This window comes from Egretta garzetta, unplaced genomic scaffold (assembly GCF_000687185.1).
Source record: "Egretta garzetta isolate BGI_Z169 unplaced genomic scaffold, ASM68718v1 scaffold160, whole genome shotgun sequence".
Taxonomy (NCBI): domain Eukaryota; kingdom Metazoa; phylum Chordata; class Aves; order Pelecaniformes; family Ardeidae; genus Egretta; species Egretta garzetta.
This window is the reverse complement of record NW_009258378.1, coordinates 1220603-1238515: the sequence shown is the minus strand read 5'-3', so window position 1 is coordinate 1238515 and position 17913 is coordinate 1220603. Positions and strand designations below refer to the sequence as shown.

Below are 17913 nucleotides of genomic sequence, written 5' to 3'. Positions count from 1 at the left end.
AAAAAAAAAGTAGTGGTGTTAAGCATAGGGTGTTTTGCTTCCCTACGTGGTGCATGGGAATACACCTTTGGGCAGAGGGGCTAGGATGCACTCTGTTAAATTAACATCAGGCTGTTTTAAACCTGTTCAGCTTGTTATCAGACCTTAAAAAAGCCCCAAATAAACACAACCCCCTGTATTTCTGCCCTTTTCACAGGGGGTGAAACACCACCCCCCCTACTCCCCCAGCCAGCCACTGGGCAGGAGGGAAGGGAAGGCTCTGCATTTAATGAACCCGCTTTGTACTCGGTACCGGGGTCCGCATTGGATCCCTTGTGCTGCAAGTGCTTGGCAGAGCATTTATTTTTGTGTCACTCCACTGAAGGTTGTGGGCTTTCAAAAGGCTGTCCCCAAATGGTCTTCTAAATGCAAATTTGAGAATAGTTAGTCCCAGCTTCTCTGGTGTCCTTAAAATGCAGCTGAATTGCTCAATGCCAAAGGAAGGCTTCGAGGTTAATTTGGGGGAGTAGTTAAGAGTGAGACTTCCATAGAGTGTTTCTGTATCTCCATGTTCTGGCTGAATTTGTTTTCCAGAAATGTTTGCTTTAAATAAACACTGAAGAAACAGTGTTTCTTAATGATTTCTTAATTCAGAAAAGAATCAGCAGTGTCATTCATCTTAGGAAGTTAAGTGGATTCAATGGCCTAGGACCGAGTATGCTTTATAACAAGCTGTATTTCTTCTTATTGAAAATGTTAATTATCTTTTTATAGACAGATGGCACTGGAGTGTAGCAAATGTGTGGTGAACCTGCACTCATAAATGTTTGGGTTTTTAATGTGTACAGGTTCCAATTTCAGTTTAATTCTGGTTTAGGATTATTGTTTTGATTGTAGGGTAATTAATTTCACTTATCTTGGGAGTATAGTACACTTGTTTTGGTACATTAAGTTAAAATAAATACTGAAGTTGTATCACTGTGATTGATCTTGAAAATTTAGAATAGTGCTTAAAACCAAACACTGTTTGGCTCTAATGATAACAGAGTCAAAATAAGCTTCTATAATGCTGTTCAAATCATAACAGCATATTATCAGCTTTATGATGGAGAATATAAAAGAAGTCTTTAATTTTTTGGTGTTCCGCTTTAGTCATGGGGAATCCATATTTTTGTTCTCTGGTGGTTTATATTTCAATTAATTTGAATAAATTTGATTATTAGACACTTCTGATGTGAGTAGGGCAGGTGGGAGACGGTTTCTGAAATGAAAATTACTTCATACTGCTGAAGCAGATTAATTTTGTCCTTCTTTGTGACTACTGTAAGGAAATTACACTGAAATCTAGGCTCAGAAGTGAGTTTGATTCATTCTTTGGTCCCTGCATTTACTGTTCTTTTTCTATGATATTTTTTTCCCTTTATGGTCTCTAACTTGCCTGTTTTTTTTCCCCTTTGAGTAATTTTCTTTACAAGTACTAGTAGTTTACATAGAAGGTAAATGCAGTCTGCTAATTTCTTCTGATTTAGTTTAATGTAACTTGAGTTATTGAAACAATGGTACAACACGGGGGTGGGAGACAACTTTGTCTTTGTATTAAATATTACTCACTGGCTGTGATTTTTTTTTTTCCCTCTTTTGGAAATAACTGAAGGCTGAATTGCACTGCAATGACAATTGTTTTCCAAGTAAGCTGAGAGGAGGCTTTGACAACAGCATCTCCGTGCTTCGTGGCTGGTTTTAGTTGGATGTTTGTTAAATTAACTATTCTAATAAACAGGATGCAAAAGCCAAAGGAAGGAGTGTTCTGTAAACACCTTAACCCAAATACTCTGTTAGTGCTTGCTGTTGGGCACTAAACGTCAGTTGGGGCTTTGCCATCTGAACAGCTGGGACGGTTCTTGCTTCTGGATGTTACAGTTTTGGGGGGTTAGATGCAACTGAGCAAGACCCCTATATCTGTGGGTTAAATTAAAATAAATAAAGATTATATTGGTTAGTCCGGCTGGCTTTCCCTTCCCATAGGCCTGTACTTTCTACATGTACGGAACAGAGCAGATACACCTCCTTGTTTACCTACAGTTCATTACAGCAAGATGCCACCATCAGAAAGGTGGGAGCTTCAGATTGGAGCCCTACAATCATCTGCCTGCAGGCATCTCAAATGCCTGATCCTTCAACTACGAGCAGGCAGCTTTAGGGGGGAGTGGCAATTTGACCTCCTTGGGGCATTTCATTTCTGTGCCTGTGTTCTACTGTCACTAGCCATGGCTTCTGCCTCAGGGGTATATCATACAATAAAAGCCCTATATTGTTTCTTTTTGTATAGGTAAAAGGGAAAAATCCCTCAATTAAAAACATTTACCAAAACTTGCTCTTGTTCCTCATAACCTCTGATTTAAAAAAAATAACTAAAATAATTCCTGTGAGACTAATCCCCTGCTTGGCCTTGAAGCACTTGCACAGTCCCACACTATTGCATTGTCACCCTGCCCCCCAGCTGAAGTGGGGGTCACTTAGCCAGGAGAGGGGCTTGCTTATGGCACTCCAGGGTGTTGAAGGGATGGATCGGACCAAAACTATGGCTTTTTCTATGTTAGGAAATCTTCCATTTCTTTCTCATTATATCGTTGTAAAACTAAAAGCAGATGCAGGACTGAAAGACACTGTGGTTGACAAGTACCCCCATTCAAAAAGCTATCTCTTTGGGCATATTTAAACTTTTGTAAATATTGTCTTTGTGGGAGTGACTATTCAGAGTTAGAGCCAGAAGGACACATCTGGGGCCTGTAAGTCCTAAGCAATTCAGTGTAATTGTATTGTACAGTTTCCTTCACAAAACCTCTCCCAGATGGGCTTAAATTCAGGCACTGTGTAGGCTTAACACCTCTGAAGCTGGCTTCCTACCCCGGGTTCTGGTCACTGACCTGAGCAGTAGAAACATGGAGCAAGTCTCATAAAGAGACTCTAAGAAGCCTGTATACTTAGGTCAGAGCATACTTTTCACACCCACAGGAGAGAAATTAAGTACTTTCTAAAAAATAAGATATTTTATGTATTGAATGTCCACCCAGGGCTTTTTCTTTTCCATTCTGGAGACTGACTTTGAACCTTATAATTACAAAACTGTTTTTAAGGTCAGCTGAAAACACTCTGACAACTGCTTTCAGAAATGTTATTTAAAATTATTTTTTTCAAAGTTTCAGGATGCAGGAACTTAAGGCTTCTTATCTTACATTTCAGTATTTGGATCAGACAAACACATCTTTTTAAAATGGACACACCACTTAAGTAATTCTGTCTTCAAAATGAAAAACCCAGCAAATTGCTGCCTAGCTGTTTGCTAGCCTTTCAGCTTTCAGTTTTTTTTAATGTAAAAAAGAGATGATCACCTGTATGCCGTAGCAGTTGTATATACCTCTTTGCTAGAAATCCAGCATTTATTATCTGCTGATAGGTGCATGGTTCAACTTCTATGATGTTGAATAAGAATAAAAGAATGTTGAATAAGCATAAAATAGTGATACACTTACCAAGTAAATACACTGGGGAAATATGATCACACTAGGTTTCTAATAGATGTTTAAAGTTTATGTGAAGTTTGACTTGTCTCTTTCCTAGCCAAGGAAGCTGCTCAGCTTCACTTGTGAGCACAGAACTGGAGTTGAAGACCTGTTGAGGGTTTTCTGTGATGAATCCTCTTTAGGTAGAGGGCTAAGCTTTAAATGCTGGTTGGTTCATAAGCATTTTTCAGAACTAAGTTGATTTGAGGTTAAATCCTGCTCAGACTCCAGCTGAGACACTGCTATTGGTGACACTGAGGTCTTAGCTGATGCTGTTGAGACCAAACCAAAACCCCAGCTTCCTGTACAAAAAAGGTTGTTATTGATAATTGGCTGGAATTTTGATGAAATAAAATTATCTGACAAATGCAGATAACTGAAAAAAACCAGGTTTTTTTAGTACTTTGTCTCCAAATACAGTATCTTGATCTAAGTATGTTGCTTCAGAGAATAATTTGTTCTTTTATCTGTATAAAATCTATGGATTTCATTCTTGAGTCTTATCCCAGGGGGTGCTACCTCCTTGCATTTGGTGACCTGCAGGAAACTCAGCCTGACCAGGGACCTCGGCCGGGAGGGAGGATGAGGTGGCTCCAGGAGACAAGGTTTTCTTCCCTCAGGTTTCACTCTGTGCAAGACATCTTTTTGCTCTTGACTGGCTTTGCTGAAAACCCCCCAAACAGCCTCTGAGGCTGATACTTGAAATGACTGTATCTACTAATCCTACATATAAAGTGGCTGGAAATGATTATTTGGAGACAAACAATATAATTTCAGCCTGAAAGACTGAAAGCCTTTAGGTACTGTTATGAAACACTTTACAAAGTAGATGGGACTTATGAATAAACATATTTTTCAGGATCAATAACATTGTTAATCAAAACCCAATCGAATCTTTAACTCTGCTTAAAAAAATTATATTTTACGTTGGATGTCATGGCATTTTAACTTCGCTTCCATACTGAGTCTTTTTCACTTGGGTTTGGTTTTTTTTTAAGTCATCTTTTGCTGGCACAAGAAAAACTTAGTGTGTAAGAAGTGATGTAAACCTGCCTCATCATTCCAGGAGCTTAAGCTTTGAGGACAACCATTCATCTGATAAGAGCTGGACACCCTCAGGGCAGTATTTGTTTTAGTTATTTTTTCTTCCTTCCCCTCTCCATGTCCTAGTATTCACTGAGGCCAAGAGACAAGCATCTGCTCCTTGGTATGCCTACACGCCTTATCCCTTAGCTTGTCCTACACACCACCCCCACGCTGCCACCCATCTTGTTGGCTGCAGGGCTTGCAGTGACATCATTCTGGTTTTTTTTAAGTGTGGGAAGTAAGAGCCATTGCTTAACTGACCAGTATTTCTGTGCACAGAGACCAGGTGGGAGTGCATGTGAAGGTGGTGCTTAAAACCAGGTCCCGCTTGGTCCTTTATATCCAGGAGCTATACTTACATAGTTAAAGCTACCTCTCAAAAACTGGAAGTACACTTCCTTTTCCCATTTTTAGGAGCACATCTTTGCAGATTCTACAAAGTTGGCTCATTACCCCATCACCAGACCTTCCTTTAAAACTGCCTTTTCACATTGCTCTTTATTTTCTATGTTACTCTGGTTTTATTCTCCCTTTGCTCCATTTATCTAATTTGGCATGGGGTCCCACATTCCTACACCTTCCATGATGCTTCTGTGTCTGATTGCATTTCCCAGCTGAAATCCTTTGGTCTGTTTCTCTAGGTAGCAAACACCCACCAGCAGGGACAGTGCTTGCTGCACTGTGTTCTCTTTATCCCTAGGATGCTTTTGGGCTAGCCTGTTGCTGCAGGGTGAGATGCCCACCATCACCCCTTAGACCTGGCAAAGACTCTGGGCTAACTCACTTTGGCAGCTGTTAGTCTGCTGCTTGTAAGCCCATTTTGCTCTGGTTTGCAGAGCTCCTGTTGCAATGGGGGTCCTGAGCCATTGCAAAGTCTCTGAGCTGCTGTAGTCCGACTTGTAATAACTGAACAAGTGTACTTCTGATTTACTGCAAATGGAAAGCAGAGCCAGCACAAAATGGGATTGCAGCAAATGTACCAGTAAGCATGCATCAGGGCCTCGCAGAGCAGCGCTTAAACAACCACCATCTGCAAAGGATGGTGTACAATCAGACAGAAAGGGCACAAGTTCTCCCTGTAGTCTTCAATTTGTGCAGATGACACAGCAACGCAGCAGCAAAATTGCAGGACTTGGTGTCATGGGCTGTCCTGTCTCAGTCTGGCTGCAACCTTGGACATGTAAACATAGCAGCTGGTGCTAATGTGGTGTGCATAACTGGGATGGAGAAGGAGGAGATGGTGGAGGGGGAGGAAATGGTTCTGCCATGTTCCTGTTCCTGAGGGTCCTCTGCAGGGTGGGCTGAGGGATGCTGAGGCTGCTGCCGGTATCCCTGCTCCTTGCTGAAGGACAGTCTCCATGCAGTCACCTGCAATTGCAGGAAATGCTCTGCCAGTCTCTGGAGGTGCAATGTCCACCAGGACACAAGGATGCACCAGCCACAGCGGCATGGGGCTGAAAGCAGCGACTTGACACTAAGGAACTCCCTGCCACCGGAATCACTCCTGCCTTAACTTGGGCCCTTACCCATGTGCCTGAGGTATGATGTGGAGCTGGTGGGGAGAGCTCCTTTTTTTTTGGGAGGGGATGGGGGGGGGTGGCAACTTGTGGCAGGTTCAGTCTAACATCCCATTTCAAACAGCTCCGATTACCATGCTTATGCTTTTAAATCACTGCTGTGATGAGATCAGCTATTTCCTCATTACCTTTTCCATCTAGGACACCTGTTTTACCCTGAGTGCATATGTTACTCCATGTGTTGCACCAGAATTTTGGTTTTCAGCATTTGGCTCAGTTCTTTGGGCTATGTAGAAGTAATGTATTTTAGTTGTGCATAAATGTAATGATTTTTATATATCATGTTGCTGCAGTATGCAGATTTGAGCACGTGTAACATAATTGCTTACATGCTGTACTGTAACAGAACATTTAAACAAAAGCTGATCAAGATGTAGCCCTTGACGGAGGAGAAACAGAGCAATTCTTAGGACTCTTCTTGATAGAACAAGACCTGCTGACACTTATATATTTTAAGATGGTAAAACCAGTGCATTAATTTCTATTTCAGAGTCTTGAAGGCTAAATACTCCCTATGTTCATCAAATACAGACTTTTTAAGAGAAGGCTGCATACTGGATATTGGTCTCATTTACTATGTGTAATACAAATAACCTGTCATCTCACATGGTAGGAAAGAAAGCAAAAAAGATTAGGCAATCCAGCATCGCAGTGTGGAACACTTCTCAGCATGTGTTTGAAATGGATATATTCCTTACCAATGCCACCCAGGCCACTTGAAGCTCCTCCTGAGAAAAGCCTTCTCTGTCCCCCACACTGCTACATGTATTCCATTTCTGTGTTAAAGAAGAAATGTTTTAGGAACATCTAAGGATATTTAAGGGTAATCTTTATTTTCCCTGCAGTTTATAAGCAATCCAACTGCTCAGAGGAAACCACGACTCATTTTAAAATACTTTTAATAACTTATGCCTTCATTTCCTAATGTTTTGACATCTCGAATCTACTGAAGTATCTGGGAATTTCTGAACACTGGTAGGGTGAAAAGTCCATTGCTAGCAAGCAGCTGAATTGTAAAATGGCAGTTCTAAGTAAAGGACTTATTGTTGATCCAAATCTAATTCTTGTCTCCCACCCAACCATTTCTCCAGGCTGGGATTAAACAAAATATTTGTGTTCACTTTCTTTATCTGTTTTGCTGAAAAACATAGTTCTATCCTTTTTATGGCAGCAGAATCACCTAAAGTATATTTACCTAAATTGCCAGTGAGATTTATCTACAACTGTAAACTAAAACAAGGTATTCTACAGAACATTTTGGATACATACCTAATACAGCTTGCTGGAAAACATTGCTGTCGAGAAATCTGTTGCCTATATGAGAATTAATTCAACCTGCTGGTGAATCATTAGGCAGCATAAAATGTTTATTTGAGCAGAGGACTGGACCAATTTGCCGGTGAAATGAAAGATATAGTAAGCATTATCTTAATATTGCTTTACAAATGTAATTACTTTGTATGTGCCAGCTTCCTTTGACTTCAGGCCGAGAGGACAGATGTGTGGGAAGGGAGCAAGGGGGTGAGGTAGTGGCTTATTTTAGCAATTGCTCTAGATTCTCCCATTCGAGGGAAGGAAAGCCTTTTGTTTCCCTGTCTCCATCTGGCTAGGATGATGCTAGCGGAGGTGCATAGAGCTCTTACAGAGGCTGTGATGGGTTACAGTGAAGTTGGTGCCAGCTATAGATGGGAACAGCAGAGTGCTGCTAACCACCACTGGTGCAACTGCAATACTTTGTGGTTCCTCTTTGTCCACATTTGACAACCCAAAGCTGCAAGGACAAGTGCAATGGAAACTTCAGTGACTTGTTGCCTGCCATCTTCAGTAGTGCCTTCTTGGTGACACCAGTGATGATGAAGCCTGCAATCTCGTTGGTTTCTTTGGCTCTTTGTATAACTCCTGGGGCTTCTTAGGTGCCATGCTGGCAGCTGACCTACAAACTGGTGATGTCTAGAAGCTTCTGACCTTCCATGGCTCCTCGTGTGCCCCTTTCCCTCTTCTCCCTGATTGTCGGTAACAAGCACGAACCAGCCAGAGGGCTACCGAGGCACAGCGCTGCTGCAGCACGGGGAGCTCATTGATCCCAGAACTGTGATACAGGTTTTATTCAGGTTTTCCCCTCTGTGTGCCAGAGGAGAGGCAGCAGATCCTTGCAAAGAACATTGCTAGGAAGGCATCCTCACTGTTCCTGCCCAAATCCAAATCCAAAAAATCCCACGCAGTTCCTTAAAAAGCGCAAGTGCTTCATTAAGGTGATGATGCACCAAAACTCTAGTTTAAGGGTCTAAAAGAAACAACTTCCTTCCAGAGCTTGCTTGTACTAGTCTCTGATCAGATGGTGAGAGATGCAGCCTTAGCACCCATCCCTGGTTCAGTGCTGCTGCTCCGGACACTGTACAGGTTGCAAAGAAAGACATAAGGACAAGAACAGTCCTGTTACATTGTTCAAGGACCAAGGCAGCCCGTAATGTTAAGTTAGCAGTGCCAGCAGGCAGATTTAAGTTTCCAAAACCCAAAGAGATGCTACTATCACCTTATGCTGTGTTACCACAGTAAACTAATAAGCAGTGTCAGACTTTTACCTGTTCTCATTTTTTCAAGTTCCACATTTGAAACAGAATGGCATCAGCTGCCTAATATTGCCTGTGTCCTTAAATATTCTGCAGGGATGCCTTAGGAAAGTCTTATGCTTTTGCTAAGTTATTTCCTATAATATTGTGTGCGATGAGTCTAAAAGATAGTGAAATAGATTAGCACTTCAGTGTCTCTCATGCAGAAAGAGGCTCCGTTAAAGACAAGGGATGGATCTCCTGGTAGAGACAAGCGTTCACAGCTCTGTTCCACAGTAGGCTACTTGTGTGGTTTGGAAACACCACTGCGAGGCAGGTATTTGCGTGCTGTCATCACTGCATACCGGTGCCTGCATTCTTCTCCCTTTAAAAAAAAAAGTATCTGGTCTTTGCACACTTCATCTGTGGCTGCATCTCTGTGCTGCCTTTTTACAGAGGAAGATAGTCATGCTCTGTACCCAAGGCATCTTGGAGAAAAATACATTAAGGCCTGTGAGGCCATCCAACACTATTTTAATAGGGACTGTATAAGCATTTTAAATAATAGGTTCTATTAGGCTCTGAGACCAAAATACGATTCTTTAGAATGAATTTTGATTGTAAAGTCAGTGAAGTAAGAACATGCTACATCCCTCAGAGAGACCTAAAGTATGCTTCAGGAACAGGGGAGGAAGGCTATGTTAGGGCGTACGCAAGTATCGTATTAGCTCAATGGGAATTTATCCTGACGGAGCTGCCTCTGGTGACTTTTGTGTGACACAGTTTGCCAGGCCTGCGAGGGTGGGTGGGTTTTTGGGTGAGACCCCACCGCAGGCTTCCGTGCTGCTCCCAGGGGTGAGGGGAGTTGCACTGCACCCTGTACTGAACCACCTCCATTTGCAAAGTCATTACCACCTCTAACTCTTACCAGAACTGGTGGTACTGTTATGAAGTCCTGCTCCTTTACAAGTGGCTGATGCAGTTGCTGGCAACCAAATGCGTGCTGTTTGGTGTGGCCTCAGCCTCCTCCCAGACAGGTCAGGGAGGACATGCCAGCAGCATGCCCAGTCATGTGAGTGGGGCTAAACAAAAAGCAATCCTGGGCTATGTGATGGTATCACGCCACCTTGTCGTACGTGATGGTGGGTATTGCAACATCTTTTCTTTTACAGTTCACAGAAAATAAAAAAACCAAAACAAACCATGATTTGTCTCAATGTATTTAGATATTTATGTAAATATTCTGATGGTTCTTCCAACTGTTTGGCAATAACTTTACCCTTTACCCTGTAGATTGTGTTGTCTTCAAAGTTGGAGTTCATTTAAACCTTTATGAAAATAATATATTAGCCACTTGAATGCTGAACATTCACTTTTTACTTGCCATTTTTTACTTTAGCTGTGAAACTCAGCGTGGAACGGGCTGCTTCTCTGAAGCCAAACCATCTCTCCCCATTTCTACCTTCCAGTCTGAGAGTATCAGTTACATGTCCTCACCAGAACCAAACTGGTCATGGGAAGAAAGTGGAAAGGAAAAAAAAAGAACACACAAAATCTTAGACTGAAACTCCTTTGTGCAAGGGAAGGTGAAGGGAAGGGAAAAAGGAAAAAGGAACACACAAAATCACTTAGACTGAAACTCCTTTGTGCAAAGGAAGGTGAAGGGAAAAAAGGGAACCTCCTGCACTGAGGTTGTAATAGGGTTTTTGACACTTGTTTAGTTTGCATCTCTTTTGATATGTTCGCCAAACAAGCCTTCTGTCTTATTGCAATGTAATTTAAAAAGAGTAACAAGGGAGAGAAAAGCTTTGAAAGTAGTACTGTGTGTCCCCTGTCTCAGTATAATTAAAATGTAGCTAAAACTTCAGTGCCACTTTACCTGGTCATTCCTGCCTCTGTTGGACCTCTAGGGTCTCCCTCTGCCTCCACGCTGAAAAAGGTGAAAGCTAAAAGGTAGAAAGTATTTTCTAGTGTGCTCGCTCAGATGTTTCTGCTTTGGAGGTTTTTGAAGTGGTAAATAGGAAGCCCGGCTTCTGAAATAAAACAGATATTAGTATACTCTGCCACGGCAGATTTTTGCCTGTAGCTGTGAGACCCTATTTATCCTCTCAGAGTGCGCTGTGCATCTTGTTTGCTGTTTGCGGGCTGAAACAGAACCCTTGACTCATCCTTGGTAGAGAAAAATAGTAATCAAGCAGCCTGGATAAAGTCTTGTGTTATTGCTATTGACAGTCGTGGAGAAGTCGGAGAGAGAGCAGCTTTTTCTGAGGGAAGTTTGATGTACTAGATCTAGAAGAAAAAAAAGGCAAAAAAAAAAATCTATACTTTTATTGATTATTATGATTTTGTCAGCTACCGCTCAGCACACCTATTTTGCGTGGGTCTGATTTCTGGCTAGGTTATGGCCAGAGGTTGGTTGTTGCTTTCTTTTCTTTTCTTTTCTTTCTCTCTCTCTCTCTCCCTTTTTTTCCCCCCGCCTCTTTTCACATGGAGAGAGAACTGTGAGGGACTGAAATAGGTTAATGAGGCAAAGCATTAATTAGTGATCTACTTAAATTATTGGTAATTCTCATTTCTCACTATAAATACAGCCCTCTTTTATTGCATCCACATGAACATATTCTCGTTTGGAAAGAAAAACTGTTAAACATTATCAAAGGCTATTCCTCCGACTGAAATCCAATAACCTTTACCATTGTGCCATCTCTATTACTTTTAATAAAAATTATTGTTTAATTGAAGTCTCGTTGCTACTTCTGTGTAAACTGTTTTGGCTATTACGGAAATCCATATTCTATCTCAGACAGCAGACTTAAAGCTATGTTAACAGCTACCTAATTCGATGTTTATACGTGCACTATTACTCACTGTCGGGCAGCACCAACCCTGGAAAAGGCTGTTAAAAATGTATCTAAACAACAGGGCGTAATAAATCTGGGCTGTAGTCTTTTGTAGCGGATCAGCTGATACGTCAGCAGTTGGGGAGTAAATCAGTTCAGTCAAGGGAGCCAGGTCAACACAAGGATTTAAAATACTTTGCCAGCCAGTGAAAACCGAGCCAGAACTGGGTTACAGCATGATCATGTCAGCAGCTTCTCCAGAGGCCTGAGGATTTTGTAATCAACAGCAGCACGACTGAAGTACAATTAGGGCACTTGCCTATGTCCTCAGACTGGTCCAAGCAGCACCTATACTCGTAACAAACCAACCTAGTGGCGGGAGTAGTTCTGAGAGTTTGGGTAGAAACTAACTTTTCCTCTGGAAATTTTATATAAAGATCATAGCACTTCTGCTAGGCTAAAAGAAACATTTCTGGACCAAAATATCTTTTTTTTTCCTCATAGCGAAAATTCATGCCTAAGTTTTTCTAGCTTAATGTATCTCCAGGGATATCACTTTTTAAATAGGGGGACTAACGGTTCCTTCTTAACAACTATTTTGTGTGTAAGCGCATCTCTTTTTGCAGCACACAGGCAAGGCAGACGCTGGTAAGCGGGAGCAGCTGCTCAGCTCTTGACCAGGACTCTGGAAGAAGCACTTGGTGGCAGGACACTGGAGACGAAGGTTAAATGGAAGAAACTATATTGAAGAAAAACGCATGAGCAAGTGACGGGATGAGCAAACGACGGCCAGGAGGCAGCCTGGCCATGCTGAGAAGCGGTCAGAGCCAGCTGGGAGAGGCTGAAGACGAGGTCAACGCATAAACCCCAGCACTCCCGTCACCTGCTGGTATCACCAGGAAAGGTTCAGCCCTTCACCAGATGCTGTGTTTCTCTCCAAGGCTAATGGTGCTATCAGCAGTCATGGCTGGTGCACAGGGCTGGAATTTCTCAGTCCTTTTCCGACATCAGCGTGTTAAAATAACTTGCTCATCTTGAATTTCGAATAAAAGTTTCCAGCGTCAACTCCAGCACCACGTAAGTTGCTCAACAAATAGTTTTAATCAATAAATTTGCAAAACTAATGAGAGATTGTTTGATAGCTTGCCAGAGAGAAGCAGCTTTCTCTGCTTATTTACCTGTGTTACAAATCACTTCTAGCGGCTGTTATAAAAAATCCAGCTTGACTGATGGAAGTTCATGTTTCACACCTTTTTTGGCAACACAGGAACAGGCTATAATTTTACTTATTAAACCCAAACTCTGTTGTAATTTTGTTATTCAGAAAGCTTTGCAGTAAATTAATTATCAGAAGAATTACTGGACTGCTTTATTTTAAATCAATCTAAGGAGTACCCAGAGGCTTTTTTAAAGTTGTGGGATTTTTTTCCTGAGCAGGTTCAAATGACTGAAGAAATATTTACTAAGAGTATTAAAAAAAAAAAAAAAGCATTTGTCTCCCCCTCTCAAAATAACACACACTCCCCCCCATCTTCTCAAGGACCCCATGCCCCAGTAAGTAGCACCCATGACTCACCTCTTCCCTTGCACCTCCATGAAGGGTTTTCACATGGAAAATACAAACAGGGTGTCTTCAGCTGTGTCAGTAACTAGCATCTCTGTCAGCACCAGGTAATGCTGTGCAGGTGCATCTCATAAATCTTGCTGGACGTTGCAGGAGAAGGAGCAGAAGCACAGGGCCATCGCCCACGGGGAACTGAAAGGAAAGACCCGTGCAAACGCCAGCGCCAGCCGAACCGCCCGCTCGCCACTTCACACGGCGCTTAATCCAGCCCATGCCAGTCCCAGCAGTTTCACAACGTATTTTTGCCAGCTGCGTGCTAGGGGTTTGATAGCAAAAAATGCCAGACTGATGTTCATATTGTCAGTGCACTGCTTGCCACTGACAGGAGGAACGATATTGCCACCTGGATGTCTCCGTTGCTCGAGAGAACAAGCACTTTCGGCTTCCCCAGTTTCAGGACCCTGACATGGCAAATTGTTCTCTTTTTTTTTTTTTTCTTCTTTTCTTTTAAATTAGCCTTATTTAATAAAGGATTTTGCTGGATTACTAAATGCAACTGCATATAGTGATAGTTATATTCAATTTTGCAGTGTATTGTAATGTAAATAGTTAAATATGTAACTAAGCCTTTTAAAACAGGAAACCATAAGAAAAAATTCTACTTGCAAGAGAAAGGCTCTTGCCTGCCTACACATTGTATTTGTTTAATGTCAATTTCTCTTCCCATAGTAGTGAAATGCCACATCCACGTTGGAAATCTGAAGTATTGACAAAAATCTTCTGAGCACATAAAGCTGTTTTGGCAAAATAAAAGCGTGCCTGCCATGCTGCAGCTATGAAAATGAAACAGCTCATCACTTTACCAAAAAAAAATTTCTGCCTACAGACGAGGCATTCTCCAGCCTTCAGGAAACCTGACACTTTTCTCACGCAAGAAGAAATCCTCACCACGCCGCAGTCAGTGAGAAACCTCCGCTGACTTCAACAGGGCCAACTGCTATGAGATTGACAGGGCTACCATTAGGCTCTAAAATTAAGCTTATGCACATGCACTCACAAATAGGAACCATAATGGCAGAAAGGCTTAATACCACAGTTATAAGGGAAGTGCAAAATCCAGAAAGAATACTCTGCAGCTCAAGATTAACGTGTTACTCACGAAAAATCTAATTTTAATAGCAGGTCAAACCTTTGAAAAAATTTTTTCCTTAGCATGTCAAAACCTCACATTTCTTCAGCTGTCACAGAGCATTGTTAGAAATAGAGACAGAATCTGCTGACTGAATTAGAGTGTGGTTTCTCAGCGACTGAACCAGTATTTATTTTGAAATTACTCCTAAATTACTAATTACCCACTTAAAAGCATAAGCAAACCTTTGGCCTCATAGCGTCTCTATAATCCTTCACAGCATAAAACCGAAAGGTTTCTGATATCTGTAATTACTTACCAAAATAAAGGACTTTTTTGTGTGGCAGTTTTGTTTGTAAATGTTTTATTAAAAAAAACAAAACCCTTTTAATGCTATTAGTCAATACATGTGTAATAATACTTAATAAAGTATCACGTAGTAGTAGGTATTTTGGATTCAGGAATGTAATGGTTTTAACTAAATCATCAGAGCTCTGTTCTGCTCCAGTCTCTTCTAAATTGTCATTTTTTCCCAGAATTTAAACAAACTCATTCTTTGTCAAGGTACGTCATCCTTAAGGCCTTGCAAACTTTTTAGTGATTGAACCAAAACAAAGAGAGAGCTCGGCTTTCTTGATCTGACGACCACGTGGCTCTTGAGCTTACAAAGGTGACTGCGATTTTCAAGCAGTTAGTGGCAAATCAGCAAGAAAGAAATCAGAGGAGAAGAAGGGGCACTTGGAAATCAAAACAGTAAAGTGCACAGTTATACTGTCCGAAATTGTATTAATCTGATCCAAAGAACTTGCTAGGCTGTGGATATTTAATACAATTTGGCTTGCATGGAACATACAATCACGATCGGACAGAAAGCATTTTCTTTTTCTTCCTGAAGTCATCTACAGGATTTATGGAATTCAATTTTCAAGGGTAACATACTGCAGCTCTTTGGATATTGATCGGTTTCCCAAGTCCACAAGGAGATGGAGAAGGGGGGGAGGTGTGGAAGGTTGCACGGTGTCCTTGTGCCTTCTCTGGTTTGTTTAGATGCCAGTACTCTCCAGTTCCCCATCCTCCAGCCCTAATGCAGCATGCGACCTAGAAATCATAAAGAGTTTCTCTTTATTTGTGTACTGTCTTTGCGTTTGCTGGGATTGCTCCCCAGTTTGTTCTCTGCTGGTAGCCTTGAGGTGGTCTGTCTTCTCAACTGCTTCCTCCTCACAGTCCTGGATTTTACTGGCTGGGGTGTTGGCAACTGACTCCAAGGAGGTGCCTGCCTCCTCCAGGTGGCTGTAGCCCTTATTGCTGCTGGAAGGTTCAGACTGGGAGTTCTGGGAGTCCGTCCTGGTGATGGCAGGAGGGGTTGAGGGGGGCGCCCCCCCCAGATCCAGAGATTTGGAGTAGCTAGAAGATGCCTTTACCAAGAGGGTGGAATCCGGACCCCTGCTGACAGGCGGGGACCGAAGTGGCTCAGGGAAAAGGGGACGCCTGGCATCAGGCAAGCAACTGGTGCTCTGCCGCCTGAGAACCAGCTTGTGCCTCCTTGTCCCACAGCCTCCCTCGATGTGGCTGCTGCTGAGGTCAGTCAGGCTCAGTTCAAACTCCCCCCGTGGGATCTCCCGGGCTCCCCGCTCGCCAGGGGGCCTCTGCCAGCCTCCCCCTCCGCCGCTCGGTGCCAAAGGCAGGAGGGTGAAAGCGCTCAGTGAAGAGCCAACGATGGAGCTGGCTGTGCTACGCCGGCCCCAGCTCTCCGGCGGGCTGCAGGGTGGGCTGGTGACAGTGCGGCCAGCAAGGGCAGCACGCTCCCGGTAGATGCTGTACACGGCCTCGGCCAGGCTGGGTGGCTGCGGTGGGGTGCAGAAGGAGGAACGCCGCGGCGAGGACGCCAGGTCTGGCGGGGAAAGGGAGACACCCAAGCCTGGTGGCCAGGAGCTTTTGGCCAGCATGGCCGCAGCACCCAGGCCTTCACCGCCTGGCTTTAGCTCCAGGCCCCGGGACTGCATGTAGTTGACAAAGCCATTGAGAGGGGCTGATGCCGGGGTGCCTCCGTCCTTGGCCCGCAGGCTGTGGGCATCGATGACAGTGGAGTAGAGGTCACGCAGGTTGATGATCTTGGTCTTCTTGTCACGGTTCTCGTGCAATACCGCATTGGCGCAGATGAAGAGGAAGATGCCGATACCCATGATGAGGGGCCCCAGCACCTTCAGCTTGTCTGAATGCAAGTAGCTCGAGAAAAGACGGAAAAGGAAACCCACGGAAGCCTGGGGGGACGAGGAAGTGGGGAGGGACTGTGGGGATCCCCGGGCGGTAGCAGTGGTGGAGGTGTTGGCTCTGGGGGGTGACCCTGGATGGATCCCTGCTTGTGCCCCTTCCTGATTCCGGGAGCGGTTCTTGGGGGTGCCACCCTGGGGTGTCGGGTGCCGGCCCCCACTGAAGCTGCCTTCTCTGTACACCTGGCTAGGCTTCGGCCAGTAGCCCACCACAGCCAAGGCGATGCCCACCAGCAGTACCAGGATGCCACAGAGGGCAATGAGCCCCGAGAGGGAGAACAGCTTGAGCTTGCCTTTCACCACCACCACATCGTTCTTGCGCTTCTTTTTGGCCTTGCGTTTGCGTTTGGGGACCTGGCTTTGGGGTCGCAAGGGGTCCTGTTTCCTAGCCGAGATCCTCAGGAGGCCTCCAGTGGCAATCATGGCTGGCTACCCAGAGCACTGCCCTCTACGGCCACTCCAGGTCCTGCAGTGAAAGGGAGAAGAGAGAGGATGAGGACCAGGGGCAAACCTGCAGCACAAGAGGTGTCTCTGCTGTTCCTCATTCGAACTTCTGCTAATTAAAACCCTCAACAAGTGGGACAGGGGTTGACACCAACAGGCCAATCTCCCTTGCCCGGACACCTCCCGTGTGTGATAAAGAGACAGGCAGACTGATAGCATTGCAACAGCCACATGCCCCACTACACTCTGGCCAAACAGCTGATTAAATTCTTTACACTCCAGGTAAATGATAAAGGGAGGGGCATCTGCTGGTGCGAACAAAAAAAAAATGATCTTGCTGGTCTCAGAAGGAATCTGCAAAGCACCGGAGCTCAGAGGATGCTGAGCCCTGCTCCCTAACCGGGTCTGGGGTTACACTGCACACTGACAGTGGTTAGTGATGTCATGCATGATTTAAGGGGACGGGGGAAATAAATGCAGGAAAGCAGTATATTGGATCTATAGATACCATCTGTTTCATTACACTACATACACGTTACTGGGAGGAGGGTTAAACATATTACTTGCCTTTCTTAAATGAGTGGGAAAGGAATTACTGTGAAATGCACAAGGGAAACATTTGAACGCTGGAGAGCGGTGCCCTGTGAAAGTTTCTTCCTAGCTATTTGCACTTGGTCTGCGATATTACAGAAATTAATCTCCCGCCTGCAGTCCAAAGGCATCCCTGGTTTGGGAACACGTGTGATGCTCCAGGTAACCGTTATGCAACAGCAGCGAACTTCCCCCTCCCTTCCCTGCCCCCCCCACAGGGAGATGGTGCCTGGCAGGTAGGAGATGGCATGTCAAATCTTATTACAGGAGGAGCGAACCCTTGCGAGTCACCTGGGGAAACGGCAACGACTGCTTGTAGGG

General features: G+C 43.8%; 1 protein-coding gene across 1 annotated transcript; it reads right to left on the bottom strand.

Moving 5' to 3' along the window:
* Nucleotides 1-15330: 15330 nt before the first annotated feature.
* On the bottom strand, nt 15331-16980 carry TMEM200C (transmembrane protein 200C). Its single transcript, XM_009640501.2, has one exon. It carries the CDS (start codon nt 16978-16980, stop codon nt 15331-15333), a length of 1650 nt encoding a protein of 549 aa, XP_009638796.1.
* Between the last annotated feature and the right edge of the window lie 933 nt (nt 16981-17913).